The 20901-nt window shown below is 35.2% G+C and overlaps 1 protein-coding gene across 1 annotated transcript in view; it reads right to left on the reverse strand.

Annotated features, from left to right (window-relative positions):
• Positions 1 to 19660, reverse strand: part of LEKR1 (leucine, glutamate and lysine rich 1) — a 192128-nt gene extending 172468 nt beyond the window's left edge. Inside the window, exon 1 of the mRNA XM_005902068.2 lies at positions 19446 to 19660. Within this exon, the coding sequence (XP_005902130.1) occupies positions 19446 to 19660 (215 nt within the window). The remainder of the gene's footprint in view (positions 1 to 19445) is intronic.
• Positions 19661 to 20901: the final 1241 nt, after the last annotated feature.

A 20901-nucleotide genomic window follows, 5' to 3' on the forward strand; every position in this document is an offset into this window, starting at 1 on the left:
AACATCTAAAAAATAATGTATAATATTTATGAATACTGATTTTAAATATGAAGTCTTGCTCCCTGAAAAGAAAACCAATCTACTATTTTACTAATAGATAATTTGAAAAAGAATGTTTTCCATGAAAATAAATGTGATTTTCTTTTACCTTTATCTCACATACAATATGAGTCTAAACACAAAGGATCCTGAAGAAAAAAAAAAGCTTTAAAAAGATGTATGTTAAGTTCTTCTGCATAACTGATACATTAAAAATGTATAATTACAAAGTAAAATTTCTTCTTGTTCTCTTTAGCTTTAATAAATTAAAAGCTAATACCACATTTAAATATGCATTTTCCTTCTTCCCAGGCTCCTTGCCATACTCCATCTGGAATTTGGGCAAGGAAAATATCATAAATCATTTTCCATTTTTCCTCTCTCTGTTTCTCTGCTCCCTACTCTGAACTCAAGCACAGGTATTCCACAAGGCGCCAGCTGGCAGAAGGTAAAATACATTTCTCCCTTCTGAGAGCAGAGAATGAAAAAACCCAGGAGTAATCATATACAGGTGACAAAACTCAATATAAAAACTCATGTCCATTAACAGAAAAATGGAATATAAATTCTAGGAAATTGTTATGATTCAATATTTTAAATTATGTTTGAATGATGTGCTTTCCAATGTGTCATTGACATTCATCTGAAACATGTAGAAGCAAAGTGAGAGTATCTTTCACAGCAATCTAAGCATTTATCTGGGTACAAATATTAAAGCATTCAGCATGAGTGAGGTTGCCTGCTGAGACAGAAACTGAAATGCCAGGAGGCATATTAAGAGCCATTGTAAATGATGCAATTCGTGGCAGACAGCCATTTAGAAGCCTACATGCATTTACTGTTAACAGAAAACAGAAGTGGCAGCAAGAGATATACTGTTCCATTTCTCCATTCTTGACATGAATATCATTTATAATACAGAACATCACATATGCCTGAGTACCTTCCAGAAAACACTTCTATGTTATGTACAGTGGTAAAATAAAAATGAAATACATTACAAAAACCATGGCTTCATGATTAATATCATACATCTCAATCACTCAGCAAATTAGCAAATACCTCCCATACACTCAGGTGGCACAGTGGTAAAGAATCCACCTGCCAATGCAGGAGACACGAGATGTGGGTTCAATCCCTGGGTCGAAAAGATACCCTGGGGTAGAAAATGGCAACCCATCCAGTATTCTTGCATGAACAATCCCATGGACTGCAGCCTGTCAGGCTCCTCTGTCACAGTCAGACATGAGTGACTAAGCACGCAGGCCCATGTATCCACCACTAGGTACTAGGTCCTATGGGTTATTCAGAGGGAGATAAAGACAGTTACTGCCCTCAAGGATTTTGACATATTAAAAGGCAAGACTTAAGGACAACCATCAACAAAAACATAAAATAAGACAGTACCTACTCTACTGTTAAATGATTTGTTTGAAAATATAAGTACTATATTATAGACTTCTGCACAACAAAGGAAACCATAAATAAGACAAATGACAATCTTCAGAATAAGAGAAAATATTTGCAAATGAAGTAACAGACAAAGGATTAATCTCCAAAATATATAAACAGCACATGGGCTCAATATCAAAAAAACAACCCGATCAAAAAAATGGGCAGAAGAGTTAAATAGACATCTCTCCAAAGAAGACATACAGATGGCCAAGAGGCACATGAAAAGATGCTCATCATCACTCATTATTAGAGAAATGTAAATCAATACTACAATGAAGTATCTTCTTATACCAGTCAGGAAGGCCATCATCAAAAAGTCTACAAACAATAAATGCTGGAGAGGGTGTGGAGAAAAGGGAACCCTCCTACACTGTTGGTGGGAATGTAAATTGATACAGCCATTGTATAGAACAGTATGGAGATTCCTTAAAAAACTAAACAAAGAACTACCATATGACCCAGCAATTCCACTACTGGGCATGTGAAAGTATTAGCCACTTAGTCGTGTCTGACTTTGCAACCCCATGGATTATAATCCACTAAGCTCCTCTGTCCATGGAATTCTCCACGCAAGAATACTGGAGAGGATTGACATTTCCTTCTCCTGAGGATCTTCCCGACCCACGGATTGAACCTGGATCTCATACACAGTAGGCAGACTTTAGCATCTGAGCCACCAGGGAAGCCCTACTGCTGAGCATATATCCTGAGAAAACATTAACTCAAAGAGATACATGTACCCCAATGGTCATCACAGCACTATTTATACAAGTCAGGTCATGGAAGCAACCCAGATGTCCATCAGCAGATGAATGAATAAAGATGTGGTACATATATGCAATAGAATATTACTTAGCCATAAAAAGGAATGAAATTGAGTCCGTTGTGATGTGGATAAATTAGAGCCTTGTCATAAAGAGTGAAGTTAAGTCAGAAAGAGAAAAACCAATATCACTAATGCACATATATGGAATCTAGAAAAATGGTAGTGATGAACCTATTTTCAGGGCAAGAACAGAGATGCAGATGAAGAGAATGGACTTATGAACAAAGCAGGGGAAGAAGAGGAGGGGCAAACTGAGTGAGTAGCATTTACATATGACATATATACACTACCATGTGTAAAATAGATGGCTAATGGGAAGCTGCTGTATAACACAGGGAGCTCAGCCTGGGGCTCTGTGACAACCTAGAGGGATGAGGGTGGGGTGAGAGGGAGGCTCAAGAGGGAGGGGATATATGTATACTTATGGCTGATTCACATTGTTGTATGGTAGAAACCAACACAACATTGTAAAACAATTATCCTCCAATTAAAAATAAGTAAAAAAAAAAAAACAAGTAGATGGGAATGTGATGATATCTATGGTGGCGAGGAGCAGGATGAATGACTGTACACTATTAACCTTGGTTAACAAACACAGAAAGGGAAAAAAAGGTGAGAGAAGTGAAACAGAACCGAATTGCTGCCAGGCACAGAGTAATGTGTGTATCATGCCTGTGAAGTAGCTATTTCTCTGACTATTTTATAATTGAAGAATCAAAAGCACAAAAAGAGGGAATCCTCTGGCACTCCAGTGATTAGGACTTGGCACTTTTACTTCTGAGAGCCCAGGTTCAACACCTAGCTGGCGAACAAAGATCCCACAAGCCACACAGTGTGGCCAAAAAAAAGCTATATGCTAAAAGTACAAAAAGATTATGAGGCAGGCAAGGCCGGGGGTTAAACGATAGCTGAGCCTCTACTTTCTGTACAATATCATACACTGCTTCCCTTCCTTTATTCTTGTCCCACTAGGATTTAGTCCAATAAAAACTGTATTTTGTATTATAACGATAACTAATTTTAAGTAAGGGAAATTAAAGGGGAAAAGATAAATAGAAGGGATACTGAATGTCTGGGACAGAAACTCTACAGAGTAAATTAAAAGCTTGAGGGGAAAAAAGCTCTCCTTTAAAAACACAAAGCAGGAAGAAGTGTACCTTATTTTGGTAACCATGTTGCTATAGTAACAACATGATGATACACAGAAGAGCTTTCAAAGTTACACTGGTAATAAAAGATATACATGAATACAAAGGTCTATTAATGTTGTTGAATAAATATCAGTCTCTATAACCTTGCCAGATCTGGTAATGAGAAACCCATGTAAACATTATTTATACCAATAGTAAAAAAGAGCTGTCAAATTCTAGTATTTACTATGTGTATGTGTCCACAGAGAAAAAAGAAGAATGGAAAAGAGTATTCTCCATGCCTAAGTACTTTAGTCTGGAACACAATCTAGTGCTGGTAGAGGAGAAAAATGGAAATATAATGAAAAGATTACCTGGTCTTAGGACTACATGGTATAAATAAAAATTGTTCAGGTTTCTCAATGTTTAAGAAATCCATAATATAAATATCAGTATAATAAATTCATATCTATACATCTAGACTAAGAGAAACATGAAATAGATGTCCAGGTTTAAATTACTTGCTAATAACACTCTGTGTCTATTGGAGTCAATTTTCAGTGGCCTGAAAAGAACCAATGCTCTTCCAAATGGTACTCAACCTTTTCTTTCCAGTGCTCCCCATGCTCACATTCCCAAATACAGTCTCATCAGTAACAGCTTGTTTCACTGCAGAGATTCCCACTTGGCCCCAAAAGGTAAATAAGAATCCTAGGAGAGAAATGAATGTTTGAGAAGGCCCCTAGGTATTTGAAATAATTGTCTACGTGCTGTGATTAGTCGCTCAGTCATGTCCAACTCTTTGTCTAAGAAGTATGCACAAACAATGAGAGCTATAGTTTTCCATCAGTTCTTTGTTCTATAAAATCTTGATTACCCAAATCCATTGTCCCAAACATTTTTAACATGTATGCCTCTTATATTGTTTCCATAAACAACAGAGAATACGGTACAAGTAGAAAAAGCTGAGCCTAGATATCTTAAAGACCTTAAAAAAAACAAAAAATGGAGCTCTGGATAAGTTTCTTGAGACACTAATTTTTTCCTTCTTCGGGAATTAAAGCAAGCATGAATATGTGATTTTCTGGAGGGAAATGTAATGCACAGAGAGGGAGGCCCTGCTAGTGTCTTCTTTCTTACAACTTCCACGGCTGTTCAGTCACTAAGTCGTGGCCGACTCTGCGAACCCGTGGACTGTAGACCACCAGACTCTCTCTGTCCATGGGATTTCCCAGGCAAGAGTACTAGAGTAGGTTGCCATGTCCTTCTCCAGGGGATCTTTCTGACCCAGGGATCAAACCTGGGTCTCCTGCGTCTCCTGCTTGGCAGGTGGATTCTTTACCACTGAGCCACCTGGGAAGCCCCTTCCTTACAACAGAACCTATTATTTCAGAAAGCAACAAGCCAACTCCCTGAAGTAAGTTCCCCAAACTACCCGGCAGTTGTGGGAAAGCTTCTGACCTCCTATCACAGGCACTTCCCCTGACAGCTTCTCTCTTCATATTTCTGCCTAGAAGTATACATTTGGCAGTGCAAAAGCCATCTTGAGATCATGAAGGGATCAGTATGAGACTGAAGGCCTACTCAGTGAGAAAGATGTAATGAGCGATGGAAACGGCTAGATCCCTGGTGACATTCTGAGTTGCCTACACCCCTTCTTAACTCAAGAAACAAACAAATCCTTGTTCATGTAAGCCATTTGCTGCAGAAAGTGTTACTATCTGACATAACTGGTCTATGAGGGAGGCAGTTTTGGCAGAGGAAGATGATGACTCACAAAATCTGCCACGTTTACCCTATTATCCTCTACTCCAGCCAGGTAAATCTATTCCTCCAACTGTCTTCATTTATAAACTCAGTGTCTCTACACTCTATTAATTTGGTTCCAAACTGTGGGCTCTGAACCCTTGGTACCTACCTATGCCCTTTCCTTGAGCTGACTAGTCTAGACTTGACTTCTACAGCTTACCTGATTTGTGTGAATGGCCAACTATCAACAGAACTCCTAAGTCTAATTCCTTATAGACAGGCCTATCCTTTTTTTGCTCAAATTTCCATGGATCATCTCAATTTGGTATAAGCAAGAGAAATTGAAAAGGAATTATTTAGCAGGCATGTAGTGATGCATATATCTAACTACTGACTTTTGTGAGCTAGCTATTAACATTGTTAAATTTTAAGTCATTACTTAAAAAAAAAATGTTCTTACTCAGAGCAATATTTAATTTTACTAAAAAATCAACCCAAGGTCACAACCAAGATGGAGTAGCTCTTCGACTCCCAAGTCCATCTCTTAACTAAACAACCCTGATATCATATAACACAAGCACAGCAAAACCATGAAAGGCAAAAAGAAGATGGCAGGTGGCCTACTGACTTCAAGATTTGAGAAACACCAAAGCAATGAGATTCCTGAGTTTTATTATTATCTCCCATATATCCCAGATGAGTGTTATAGAAAGTTCCAACCCAGAAACACCAACAGCCAGAGACCAAAAAAAAAAAAAGCTTCAAAAAAGTCTGATCAACTTAGCTGATCAGGTAAAGTGTGACTAAATAATTGAAAACAATCTTGGTAATATTCACCTTCTCAAGCCAAATATCAACTGTAAACTGTACCTCCCCAGCTCATAGTTTCAAGACAGACACAACTGAGCAGAGTTGATATTCCATACCACCACAGCCCTGCCCTATTGATGCAGGTGGTGCACTCCAAGTCTCCTGGCTGGTGTAGTATCCATGGGGTAAGCTAGGAGCTGATCTTTCATTCCCCTCTGTAGAAGCAAGACATGCTCCAACACCCCCCACCAGGGTAGTGTCAGTGGGGTCAATGGGGAGCTGAGCCTCCACCCCCACACTGCACCAATGAATCCGAACAAAGTGGTACAAGTTGTTAGTAGTAAATAGTCCATTTTGAGCTTCCCAGGTAGCGCAGTGATAAAGAATATGCCTGCCAACGTAAGAGATGCAGGAGATGCGGGTTTAACCCCGGGTCAGGAATATCCCCTGGAGTAGGCAATGGCAACCCGCTCCAGTATTCTTGCCTGGAAAATTCCATGGACAGAGGAGCCTGGCGGGCTACAGTTTATGGGGTCATACAGAGTTGACATGATTGAGTGACTGAGCACACAGTCCACTTTTCTTATATTCTTGGTGTCAGTGAGGCCCAGTGGGGAATCAAACCCAATTGGCAGCAAAGAGACCAAAGGAAGCAGTGAAAAACAAGACTAGTGGCACTCTTATTCTGACTCCCTACACATATCCTGTCAGAGGGTTTCGGTTAGAAGCCTCTAACCCCACCCAGCATCAGTGAGATAGAAGAAGGTGGTGTGAGACAAGAGTAGTCAGTTTGCTTCCCATCCTCTGGTGCCAGTGGGATGTGGAGGGAGCTGAGCCTTTACTCCCAGATGGCATCAGTAAGGCAGAATCAGAGCCGACTGGCACCTAACTTCTCCCATCCTTTGGTATCAATGGGACACAGAAAGAAGTCAAACTTCTGCCCCTACCCTGCTACAAAAAAGTGTAAGACAGCTCTTTGGTTCTCCCCTTCTGGTGTCAGTGAGTTCAGTGGGGAACTGATCTTATATTCCCATGCAGAGACACAAGAACCTGCAAGTCAGTGACTCATTTTTGCCAGAAAGGTGTGAGTGGGGCTAAGGGTGATAGGTTAACTTCAACTTCACCAGTCTGATACAAGGCAGGGGGAACCTTACTTTTGTTTTTGTTTTTTTTAGCACCCCCCACCCCTACACCCGGAACCTTACTTTTGAAAAGTAGTATCTGTGGACACAGCAGGAAGCTGAACAAACACACCCATTTGGCTTTCATGCTTTACCACAACAAGGGGAGTGTGTGTTTTAAATATATATATATATATAGAGAGAGAGAGAGAGAGAGAGAGAGAGAGAATAGGATCCAGTCTCATAGTGTAACTTCCAAAACAATTAGGACTCAATAGAAAATCACTCAACATGCCAGAACCAAGAAAATCATAACATTAATTAGTAAAGATAATCAACAAATCCAGCATTGAGATGAATCAGATGTTGGAATTATTTGATAAGGATTATAAAGCAGCCATCATAAAAATTCTTTTAAAAGCAATTAAAAATTCTCTAGAAACCAAAGAAAAAAATAGAAAATCTCAGCAAAGAAATATAAGTTAAAAAAACTAAGTAGAAATGATAGAACTGAAAGATAAAATAAGCAAAAGAAAAAAAGAAACAAACCTCATAGGACAGGCTCAACAGCAGAGTATAATGACAGAAAACAAAATCAGAGAATGTTAGGACAAATCAACAGAACTCACCCAATGTGGACAAGAATGAAAATAGAATAAATAATTAACAGAGTCTTAGGGACCTGTGTGACAAAACAACAACAAAAAGCTAAAATTCATAAGATTTAAGTCAAAGAAAGAGAGAAGAAAGAGGAAGTATGATTAAATAATATTCAATAATGGCTGAAAACTTCTAATGGCAAAAGATACAAACCTACAGATGCAACAAGCTGTAGGAAAGATTCTTTTCTATACAAATAGAATAAACCCAAAGAAATCCATGTTAAGACCATCATAATTAAACCACAGACTATGATCAATTATGTATATATACTGCAATAACTAGAGTAACCTCTAAGAAACCTATACAAAGCAATATATTTAAAACACTATAAGTCAAGATATAATCCTAAAAAATGTTCAGCAAACCAATCTGAAAGTAAAAAGAGAAACAGAAGTAAGAGAACCAGAGGAAATAAACTGGACACAAATAAAATGGCATACATAAACCCTAACATATAAAGAATTACCTAAATATAAATGTAAATCTAAATACACCAATTAAAAGAGATAGGCAGAGTGGAGTAAAAAAGAAATATTCTTCAAAAATATGTTGTCTATAAGACTGACTTCAAATTCAATGACATAAGTAGGTTGAGAGTAAAATAATGGAAAAAGTATACCATGTAATAAACAGTTTTTAAAAGCAGTAGTTGCCATATTAATATCAGATAAAGTAGACTTCAGAGCAAAGAAAATTACTAGAGACAAAGAATACTACATAATGATACAACAATCAATCCAGGAAAACAAAAATTTTAGATATGTTCATACCAAACAAAAGAGCTACAAAATACATGAAGCAAAAATTATAAAACTCAAAGAGAAACAGACAAATCCACAATCAGATTTGGGAATTTCCAATATTCCATTCTTAGCAACTGATAGACTCATTAGACAGAAAATCAGCAAGGAAATGAAAGAACTCAAAAACATCAATCACCAGGTTTTAATTGCCACTTTTAGAAAACTCCACCCAACAATAGCATTATACACATTTTTCCCCAAGTACCCATGGAACAGTCATCAAGGCAGATGCATATCTTTGGCAATAAAACAACTTTAACAAAATTTTAAAAGTTGAAATCATACAGAGTATGTTCTCTGACCATAGTGGAATCAAACTAGAAAACATTAATAGAAATCTGACAGGAAAGTCTATAAACTCTTGGAAACTAAATAGCATACTTCTAAATAATCCATATGTCAAAGAAAAACTCTCAAAGGATAATTAAAGAATTATACAAAAACACACAGAACTGAATGAAAATGAAAATACAACATATCAGAGTGTGTGCAGCACAACTGAAGCAGTGAAGAGAGTAAATCTGTAAGTGACACTTCCTAACATTTAAAGAAAAACCTGATTGAGCTCCTGTCAGAGGGAGGGGAATAGCAAATATTTTAAATATGCCAGAGCTTTCTATTATGTTCAACACGGCCTTCCCTCAGGAGAAACTATTTTAGCAGACCTTAACCTACTGGGATAATATCTGAGCCTAACTGACCTGACAAAGGGAAAAACCCAGCTCTAGCTCATTCTAGAAATACTGTGTCACCTAAGGGCAGGGTGGGGGGATGCAAGATCTGGCAACAGAGAAATATCTGTAAAGTTCACAGTCCACAGGCAAAGGCTCACTACAAGACTGAGACATAAACACAGGACTGCAGAATACTTCTCCTCCCTTGACATTACCACCACATTACTAAAGGTATATATTGCAATTCCTTTTACACCTTTATGTCTTGTCCACCTATCAACAAAAACTTATAGTGTATACTAAAAAGCAAAAAAGGAGTCTGAAGAGACTGAACAAGCACCAAAACTAGAGTGAGATATAGCAGGAGTGTTAGAATGATCAGATCAGAAATTTTTTTAAATTATGATTAATGTGAAAGGGGATGTAATACAAAAAGGAGACAACATATAAAGAACAGATGGATAATATAAGCAGAGACATTGAACTTTGAAGAAAGAATCAAAAAGAAATTAGAGATTAAAAAAAAATACTGTTTAACAGAAATGAAGAATGCCTTTAACTGGCTCATTAGAATAGACATTACTGAGGAAAGAATCTCTGTGCCTGAGGATATGACAATAGAATTAAAAAGCTTCTAAAACTGAAAAGCAAAGAAAAAATTAAAAACATAATAGAATATCCAAGAACTCTGGGACAACTATAAAAGACATAACATTTGCCTAATAGGAATACCAGAAGTAGAAGATGTAGAGAAAGGAAAAGAAGAAATATTTGAAATAATGATTGATAATTTCCTCTAAATTATAATAATGTCAGACACCAACCACAGATCCAGGAACTTCAGAGAATACCAAGTAGGATAAATGCCAACTAAGGCTTAGCATGGGCTTTCCTGGTGCCTCAGTGGTAAAGAATCCACCTGCAATGCAAGGAATCACAGAAGACGCAGGCTCGAGTCCTGGGTCAGGAAGGTTCCCTGGAGGAGGGCATGGCAACCCAGTCCAGTATTCTTGCCTGGAGAATCCCATGGACAGAGGAGCATGGCAGGATATAGTCCATAGGGTCGCAAGGGGTTGGACATGACTGGAGTGACTGAGCACACATGCACATATATATTTATACATATATACATATTTATGTATGCTTATTTATAAGTAAAATAAACTGCAGCAATGATACAAGGGATGGGAGGGGGAAATTAGGAATATTTAGCTATTATAAGGCACTTGCACTACCGATAAAGCAGTGAAGTGTTACTTAAAAGTTGACTTGGCTTAGTTATAAAAATATATCACAAACTCTGTGTGTTAGTTACTAGTTGTGTCTGACTCTTTGGGACCCCATGGACTGCAGCCTGCCAGGCTCCTCCATTCATGAAATTTTCTAGTCAAGAATACTAGACTGGGTTGCCATTTCCTTCTCCAGGGGATCTTCCTGACCCAGGGATTGAATCTGGGTCTCCCTCATTGCAGGCAGACTCTTCACCATCTGAGCCACCAGAGGAGCCTCTAAAGCAACACCTTAAAAAGTGAGCAAAAGAAATAGAACTGATATTCTGAAAAAGATAAAATGGAACTATATTAAATGCTTGACTAAATCCACAAAAGACAGAAAAAGTGTGGAAGACAAAAATAACAACAAACAAAAAGGGCAGCAAATAGAAAACAATAACCAAAAAATGATAGGTATTAATCCAACTATATCAGTCATTACTTTGATTATCAATGATTTAAATACACCGATTTAAAGACAGACTGTCAGAGTAGGTCAACTATCACATTGTCTTCAAGAAACACATTTTAAATATAAAGACACACACAGACTAAAAATAAAGGGGTGTAAAAAGATACATCATGCTAACACTAAACAAAAGAAATTTCAGACAGAGATTTCAAAACAAGGAACATTATCAGAAATAAAGAGGGGTATTATATAATGATAAAGGGGTCAGTGTTCTAAGAAGATAACAATCCTTAACAAGAGAGCTTAACAACAGAGCGTGAAAATATAGGGTTGACACAAAAAGTTCCTTCAGATTTTTCCATAAGATGTTATGGAGAAACCCAAACAAACTTTTTGGCCAACCCAATATGTAAGGCAAAAGCTACAGAGCTACAAGGAAGAACAGATTAATTACTATTACAGTTGGAGACTTTAACACCTTTTTACCAAAAATGGACAGATCCAGGAGGCAGAAAATCTGTAAGTTGAACTCAATAGTATCATCGCTCAACTGATATAAACTGACATGCATGGATGACTTCACCCAAAAACAGCAGTACAATGCATTCTTTTCAAGCTCACATGAAGCATTCTCCCAGATAGACACATTCTGGACCATAAAACACATCTTAACAAATTTAAAGGAATGAAAAATCATACAATGTCTGCACTCAAACATCTAACAATGAGATGAAGTTAGAAATTAAACTGAAAGAGCTAGGAAATCCCAAAATACTTAGAGATTAACCAACACCCTTCTGATTAACAGATATATCAAAGAAGAAATCACAATGAAATTTAAAAATACTTTGAATTAAATGAAAGTGAAAATACAGCTTACTGAAATTTGTGGGATGTAGCAAAAGCAATGGTTACAGGGAAATTTATGGCACTGAAAACATTTATTTGAAAAGAAAGATCTAAAATCAGCAATTTAAACTTCCACTTTAGGAAACTAGAAAAGGAAGAGCAAATTAAATCCAAAGTAAGCAGAAGAAAAGAAATAATAATAATTTATATAACTACAATAAAAATTTCACCAGAAGTCAATAAAATTGAAGTAGGAAATCAACAGAGAAAAAAATCAATAAAACCAAACGCTCAGTAACATTTATAATCTTCAGATAAGGTGAACAAAGGAAAAGGGAGAAGATTACAAATTGCTGATATCAGAAGTTAAAGAGAAATCATCAATAGAGATCCCTCAAAAAACTAAAAATACATGATCCAGCAATTCCACTCCTGGGTATAGAACCAAAGGAAACAAAATCATTAATTCAAAAAGATACATACACTCCAGGATTCAAAGCAGCATTATTTACAATAGACAAAATATGAAACCTACCTAAGTGTCCATCAAGAGATGTATGAATAAAGAAGAGGTGTTATAGTTATACAATAGAATACTACTCAGCCATAAAAAAAATGAAAATTTTCCATTTGTAACAATATGGATAGACTTGGAGGGCATTATGCTAAATGAAATAAGTCAGACAGAGAAAATACGAATAACATATCACTTATGTGTGGAAACTAAAACCCAAAAAACTAATGAATATAACAAAATGAAAACAGAATCACAGAGAACAAACTAGTGGTTACCAGCAGGGAGAGAAAAGGAGACAATACAAAGGTGGGGGATACAGAGATATAAACTAATATGTATAAAATAAACTAAAAGGATATACTGTACGACATGGAATACAGCCAATATTTTATAATAACTATAAGTGGAGTTGTAACCTCTAAAAAGTATAAATCACTATGCTATACAACTGTAACATATAATATTATACATCAACTATACCTCAACAGAAAAGGAAAAAAGTACAAAAAATTTTACAAAGAAATACCATGAATAACTCTATGCCCACAAATTTGATCACCAAGATAAAATAAATCAATTCCTTGAAGAAATGCTAAAACTCACACAAGAACAGACAATCTAAACATAGCTTAACCATAAAAAAAATTTCAAAAAAGTTTCATCAATAATTAATAAACTTCCAAAACAGCACTAGGCCCAGATGGAGTCACTGGTAAATTCTACCAAATATTTAAGGAAAAAATTATGTCCATTCTCTCTTCCAAAAGATTGAGAATATTTCCCAACTCATTTAATGAGGCCAGCATTACCCTAATACTAAACCATACAAAGGAATTACAAGAAAACTACAGATCAATATCTCTCATGAACATGGAAGTAAAGTCCTCAATAAAATATTAAAATATGTAAAAATCAATTATATACCACAACCAAATGGGATTTATTCTAGGTATCAAAGCTGGTTCAACAGTCAAAAACCAATTAGTCTATCACATTAACAGGCTAAAGAAAAATCACACAAGCATTTCAACAGGTACAGAAAAAACATTTGACAAAATCCAACATCCATTCAAGATAAAACTCTCAGCAAACTAGGATAAAGAAAAAATTCCTCACTTTTATAAAAAAAAAAATTTAGGGAATTCCCTGAAGTTTCAGTGGTTAGGACTCTGTGCTTCCACTGTTGGGGGCACAGGGTTGATCCCTCGTGAGGGAACTAAGATCCCAAATGCTGCGCAGCACAGACAAAAAAAAATTACAAAAAATCTACAGTTCATGTCATATTTAATACCGGAAAACTTGAAGGCTTCCTGCTGAGAGCAAGAACAAGATGTCTGCTCTAACTACTGCTATTTAACATTGTATAAGAAGTCCCAACTTGTTCAGGAAGACAAGAAAATATAGGTATACAGATTAGGAAAGAAGAAATTAAACTTTGTTCACAGACGACATGATCACCTATACAAACAAACTGAAAAAATCAACAAACTCCTGGAACTAACAAGTACTTTTAGAAAGGCTCCAAGATAGAAAGTTAATTACACAAAAGTCAGTAACTTTCTTACATACCATGAACACATGAAGTTTAAAATCATTACCATTTACATTAGTGCCTTCCAAAAATGTAGGTATGAGGTGCAAACTGATGAAATATATATAAGAACTATATGAGGAAAACTATAAAACTCCTATGAACAAAAACAAAGAAGAACTAAATAAAAGACATATTTAATGTCTGTGGATTATTAAGATTCAACATTGTCAGGACATCAATTCTTCTCAACTTGATCTACAGATTTAATTCAATTCCAAGCAAAATCCCAAATAAGTTATTTTGTGGATATGGACAAATTCTGAAATTTACATAGAGAGGAAAAAGATCCCGAATAGACAACTCAATATTGAAGGAAAAGAGCAAAGTTGAAAGACTGACAAAATCTGCCTTTAAGACTTAGTATAAAGCTACACAATATTAAAGATAGTGTTGTTTTGGTGGAAGAATAGACAAATAGATTAACGGAACAGGACAGAATCCATAAATGGAACCAAATAAATATATGGTCAACTGATCTTTGACAAAGGAGCAACAGCAATGTAATGGAGCAAGGATGGTCTTTTTAAACTGGAAACAACTAGACAACATCCTCATGCCCCCTCCTCCATCCTCAAAAAAAGGATTCTAGACACAGGTCATACACACTTCACAAGTATCAACTCAAATATATGTATATTTCAGTTGATATAATATAACATACAAACTGCAAAACTCCTATAAGGTAACATAGAAGAAAACCTAGATGACCTTGAGTACAGCAGTGACTTTTTAAATATAACACCAAAGGCAAGATTCATGAAATAAACAAGAAGCAGGACTTCATTAAATTTTAAAACTTCTGGTCTACAAAAGAGAATATCAACAGAAGTGGAAGATGAGCCACATACTGGGAGAAAATATTTGCAAAAGACACCTGATAAAAACCTATTGTCTAAAATATACAAAGAACTATTAACACTCAACAATAAGAAAACAAGCAATATGATTTAAAATAGGCAAAAGACCTGAACGAACACCTCAGAAAAGGAGACATACAGATAGCAGACATAATAAAATATATTCAACCTCATATGTCTTCAAGGAAATGTAAATTAAAACACAAGATACTATCACATACCTATTAGAATGGTGAAAATCCAAAACCCCAACGACACCAAAGGTTGGTGAGAATCTGGTAACAGGAACTCTCATTCATTGCTGCTGGGAATGCAGAATGAGAGAGCCACTCTGGAAGACAATTTGGTAGCTCCTCACAAAATTATACATACTTCTACTATATGATTTAGTAATCATACTCTTTGGTATTTACCCAAATGAGCTAAAAATACATGTCCACACAAAAACCTACACATAGATATTTCCAGCATCTTTATTCATAACTGCCAAAATTTGGAAGCAACCTAGGTGTCCTTCAGTTTGGTGAATGGATAAACTGTGGTTCATCCAGAGAATGGAATATTATTCAGTCCTAAAAAAAAGAAACAAGCTATAAAGCCATGAAAAGACATGGAGTAAATTTAAATGTATATTACTAACTGAAAGATGCCAATTTTTAGAAAGTTACACAGTATAGTACTCTAACCATATGACATTCTCTTTCTTCTTCAGTCATGTCTGACTCTTTGCAACCCCATGAGATTCTCCAGGCAACACTGCTGGAGTGGGCTGCCATGCTCTCCTCCAGAGGATCTTTCCAACCCAGGGATCAAACTTGTATCTCCTGCATTGGCAGGTGGGTTCTTTACCACTAGTGTCACCTGGGAAGCCCATTTTGTTTTGGGGTACAGCCAATTAACAATGTAATAGTTTCAGGTGAACAGCAAAGGGACTCAGCCGCACATATACATGTATCCATTCTCCCTCAAACACCCCTCCCATACAGGCTGCCACATAACATTAAGCAGAGTTTCATATGCTATATAGTAGGTATTTTTTGGTTATCCATTTTAAAAGTAGCAGTGTGTCCATGTCAATCATCCCAAACTTCCTAACTATTCCTTCCCCACCTCCTTCCACCAGCAAAAAGTTCATTCTCTGTGAGTCTGTTTCTATTTTGTAAGTAAATTCATTGGCATCATTTCTTTTTAGATTCCATATAAGAGACGTCATGTAGTATTTCTCCTTCTTTGACTTATTTCACTCAGTATTACACTTTCCAGGTCCATCCATGTTGTTGTAAATGGCATTATCTCATTCTTTTTAAAGGTTGAGTAATATTCTATTGCATGCGTGTACCATATCTTCTTTATGCATTCTTCTGTCAATGGACATTTTCAACAATATGACATATTGAAAAAGGCAAAACTATGGAGACAACAATGGAACAGTGATTGCCCATCCTTAGAGGGGAGGGAGGGACAAACAGGCAGAACACAGGATCTCTAGGGCAGCATTATCTATTCTGTATGATACTACAATGGTAGATATATGGTATTTAATATTTGTCAAAACCCATGGAATTTACAACATCAAAGGGGCTCTGTGACAATCTAGAAGGGTGGGATGGGGAGGGAGATGGGAGGGAAGTCCAGAAGGGAAGGGACATGGGTGTACCTATGACTGATTCTTGTTGATGTATGACAGAAAACCACAAAATTCTGTAAAGCAATTATCCTCCAATTAAAAAAATGAATAAAGTGGCAAAAAAAAAAAAAGCTAACCTTAATGTAAAACCATGTATTTACGGTGATAATGATGTACCAAAACAAGCTCATTAACTATAACAAATATTTCTCTGTGATATGGGGTGTATATAATGAGAGAAGTTATAGATGTGTTGTTGTTTAGTTGCTAAGTCATTTCCAACTCTTTTGTGACCCTATGGACTGTAGTCCACCAGGTTCCTCTGTCCATGGAATTCTCCATGGAAGAATACTGGAGTGCGTAGCCATTTCCTTTTCTAGGAGACCTTTCCAACCCAGGGATTAAACCTGCATCTCCTGCATTACAGGCGGATCCTTTACTGCTGAGCCACCAGGGAAGCCCTTATAGGTGTATAGGAACAAAAAATAAATAAATATTTATAAAAGAACAATAAAAAACATGAAATCATAAATCCAACTAATAAACAGATTAAAAGACTTACCAAAACAATACCATAAAAGTTTTAAATATATGTTATTTTTCAACTTGCTTGAATCTAGGTTAGCAAAAGCCAGAACAAATTTCTGTTGTTTGCAACCAAAAGGACTTGACACAGAACCCTTTCCAGAATTCGGCATATTTTTTTTTAATTTATACCAAAAAACATACAATAAACAATAAGATAAACCATGAGAAAATATTAGCAATGTGTAAATAAAGTATAAGTCCATATTATATTAAAAACTCCTTAACATAAACAAAAACATAGAAATAGCACCATAGAAATTTGGACAATATATATGAACAAGTAATTCATAAAAGAAGAAATATACATATCTAATAAACATATGAAAAAAAATTCAACCTCACTAGCAATAAAGAACCCCACTCCAGTACTCTTGCCTGGAAAATCCCATGGATGGAGGAGCCTGGTAGGCTGCGGTCCATGGGGTCGCTAAGAGTCGGATACGACTGAGCAACTTCACTTCCACTTTTCACTTTCATGCACTGGAGAAGGAAATGGCAACCCACTCCAGTGTTCTTGCCTGGAGAATCCCAGGGACGGGGGAGCCTGGTGAGCTGCCGTCTATGGGGTCACACAGAGTCAGACACAACTGAAGTGACATAGCAGCAGCAGCAGCAATAAAGAAACACTAAATAATCATGAAGTAACTTTTTTTTTTACCAAGAAAAAAAGTGAAAATTTGAGAAAAGAAAACTCCAATACTAACAAGATCTAAGAAAATGGCCACTTTATAAACTATTGGCCAAATATAAATTAACCCTGTCTTCTCAAAGGACAATTTGGAATAATGTCCATCAAAGTCTTAAATTGGCATTTACTTTCTTTTCAGCAAATTCACTTCCAGGAATTTATCCTATAGAAAAACATATGTACACAAGAATATAAATATATATACTATGTGTAGTCATAAATACTGGAAATAATCTAAATGTTGAAAAGAGAAATGGTTCAGTAAATTATGGCATATTCTTAGTAAGGAAGACATTGTAGCAGTTAAGAATAAGATAGATCTATATGTATAACATGGAACAATTTCCAGAATATAAAATTAAGTGGTAAAAATCACACATACTTTTAATATATTACTTATATTAAAAACTAGTCTATTGAAAAATAGTTTTAAAACTACATAGCTTAAATATAATATATTACAAATATTTTTAAAATATATCTTTAATAAAGCTTAAAGAACAATGAAGGATCTAGAAACATACACCAAACCATTAAAAGTATTACTTTTTATTTCCAGTGAAAGTAATCAGAAGAATAAAAAGGACTTTCTTGAATTTTCTTCTATATATTTCTTTTATTTTGTATGTTTACATAGTATTCATATAATTACTAAAGAAAGTAAACTATAACACTAAACAAAAGAATCTGACAAGCAAAAACCCTCCGTATTTAAAATTTTAAACTAAATACTTTAATTTTTTTATTTCTTCACTCAAATATGATTAAATACTTTTTCAGACCTGAAATTCAAGAAAACAAAACTTTCCTAGCCAAAGACTAAGAACTGATATTTAATATAATTATTTAAATTTGTAATAAAATTTAAGACAAGTACTTAATCCTAAGAGATTTAAGAAAACTTCTACAAGGATACAATGTTCAATATATTCATTAGTTCATTGTTTATTACATCAACTGTCAATATTTTAAAGTGGAAAAATATTCATTCAAAGGAAAAGTCATGAAATAACAGCAAAAATCCTTTGTATTATATAACCTCCATGAGGTGTCTTTAGGCAGAATAAATTGCTGATTGGACCTGACCAGCATTAGGAACTCAATCTCTGATTTTACTCTGATTTTACCATTTAGATTTATAAATAAGGTTTCCATGTTATGCAAAGGTTGCCAAAACATTAAAACTGGCACATGATTCTAAATCAATAAAGTTGATTTTATTCCAGCTTTATTGATTTAGAATCATGTGCCAGTTTTAATGTTTTAACAACCTTTGCATAACATGAAAACTTTATTCTATAAATCTAAATGGTCAAGGACATCTAAAAAAATATTAGATATAAAAATTATCAAAATTCACCTGATTTTTTATAGACAAAACTTTCTAATGATAAAATTAAGATATAAATCTGGAGAAAAGTAAAAGTCAACCCATCTCAACCTATAGTTACTGAATTAATTGGTTTCTAGTTATTCAGATGGATAGAGGAGGCTGGCAGGCTACAGTCCATGGGTCACAAGAGTTAGTTATGACTTAGCGACTAAACCACCACCACCAATGATTCAGATAGAAACACAGCCTCAAAGGAATATTCAGATTATGTCTAGGAATTATACTTAGTAATCAGTAATAATTAATGAACAAATTCAAATGTACCAAGGTATAAATTATACTTGATATAGAGAAATTCTAGAAAAACAAAAGTCAAATCTATTTTCTGTACTTTTCTTCCAAACTAAATAAATGATAGAAAAGAATAACATACTCTAACCTTTCTGTTTGGGATTCATTGTCAATTTTGTACTGTTCAAAATCTTGGCTAAGAGACTGTAGTTTTTCTTGAAGTCTCTTTTCACGTTCTATACTTCCTTGATAAAATTTCATCTCTTTTTCCATTGCTTTTACTTTTTCTTCCATAGCCTTAAACTCATGTAGAATTAGATAGCTGACTCCACAGTACTTACAAACTTTTTCTTCAGGAGACATCTATAAAATAGAACATACATTTACTGAAATGATATTTTTTTATTTCTAAAAACTAAAGTTCAACCATCTTGGCCAAATAAAATAAATGTATATTGTGCTCTGCCATGGAGCAATAATTACAACACTTCATAAAATTTAAAAAAATGGCATGATATTGACTCTAACAAAATCTTGAAATTAGAATAGGGTCTTTCAGAGTAATAATTTCTCCACAGTATCTCTAAGAACGATTTACCCTTGAAATATCTGCCATAAGATAAAACTTTTTGATGAAAATATCTTTACAATTCTTGTTTTAAGATGAATTTTCCCTGATATGTGAAGAAATCATTGGCCTTTCACTGCCAACTGCACTGTGATCCTGGAGATGGCTCTTAGCTTATTCAGACTTCATTTTCCTCATTTATACAATTATGGCATTGGGCCAAATGAGTTCTCAGTTCCTGTTCAGTTTTAACATTTTATGATTTGCACAGAATTTAACATTCTGTCATAAAACCACAAATAGAAGAAACACTTTGAACTTAATCTCTTCTCCCTAATCAGTTCTTTTCCCCCTCAGGTAGGTATAGTTATACCTATTTTACAGATAAGAACATAGGGACTACTGAAGTTAAATAACCAGCTGATAAGTAGAGAAGCTGACATTAAACCCAAGTCTATTTTAAAACCAGCACTTATGCCTGTAATCATTTGTATCATATTTATCTACCATGTGAATGTCTGCTAAATTCTCTTACTTCCTTCAGATAAAATGCTTATATATCTTTGGCCAGATACAGGGAGTGAAAAATAGAATTTTAGTGAAGTCAAGAGAGACGTAATTCTTTTTTCTGTATCAAGTATACACATATTCCTCAAGCAGCCTCTACCTGTCTTGCTTTTCATAAAGATAAGACAGATTCATTAAACATTTGCATCAGGGCACTAAAACTAAAGCAACTCTTGGACTATACAAAGAATGCCTACTCTTAATGCAACTTTGTTAAGACTATAGAAACTGCTCCTATAACTAAGAGCGATGCCACCATATATGCCTATCAATGTCATCTACCATATGTGCCTATCCATGCCATTATAAAAGAGTTACTTGATACAAACTAATAATAACTTTTATAGTTATTTTCATTTAAACTTAATAAAAATTTCAAATTAAAAACTATGATATAATACTACAAGATACAGATGAATGAGTACATCAGTCATCTAACTGCGACTGACACCAAATTTATAGATTTATG

The sequence above is a fragment of the Bos mutus genome, chromosome 1 (genome assembly GCF_027580195.1).
Source record: "Bos mutus isolate GX-2022 chromosome 1, NWIPB_WYAK_1.1, whole genome shotgun sequence".
NCBI lineage: Eukaryota > Metazoa > Chordata > Mammalia > Artiodactyla > Bovidae > Bos > Bos mutus.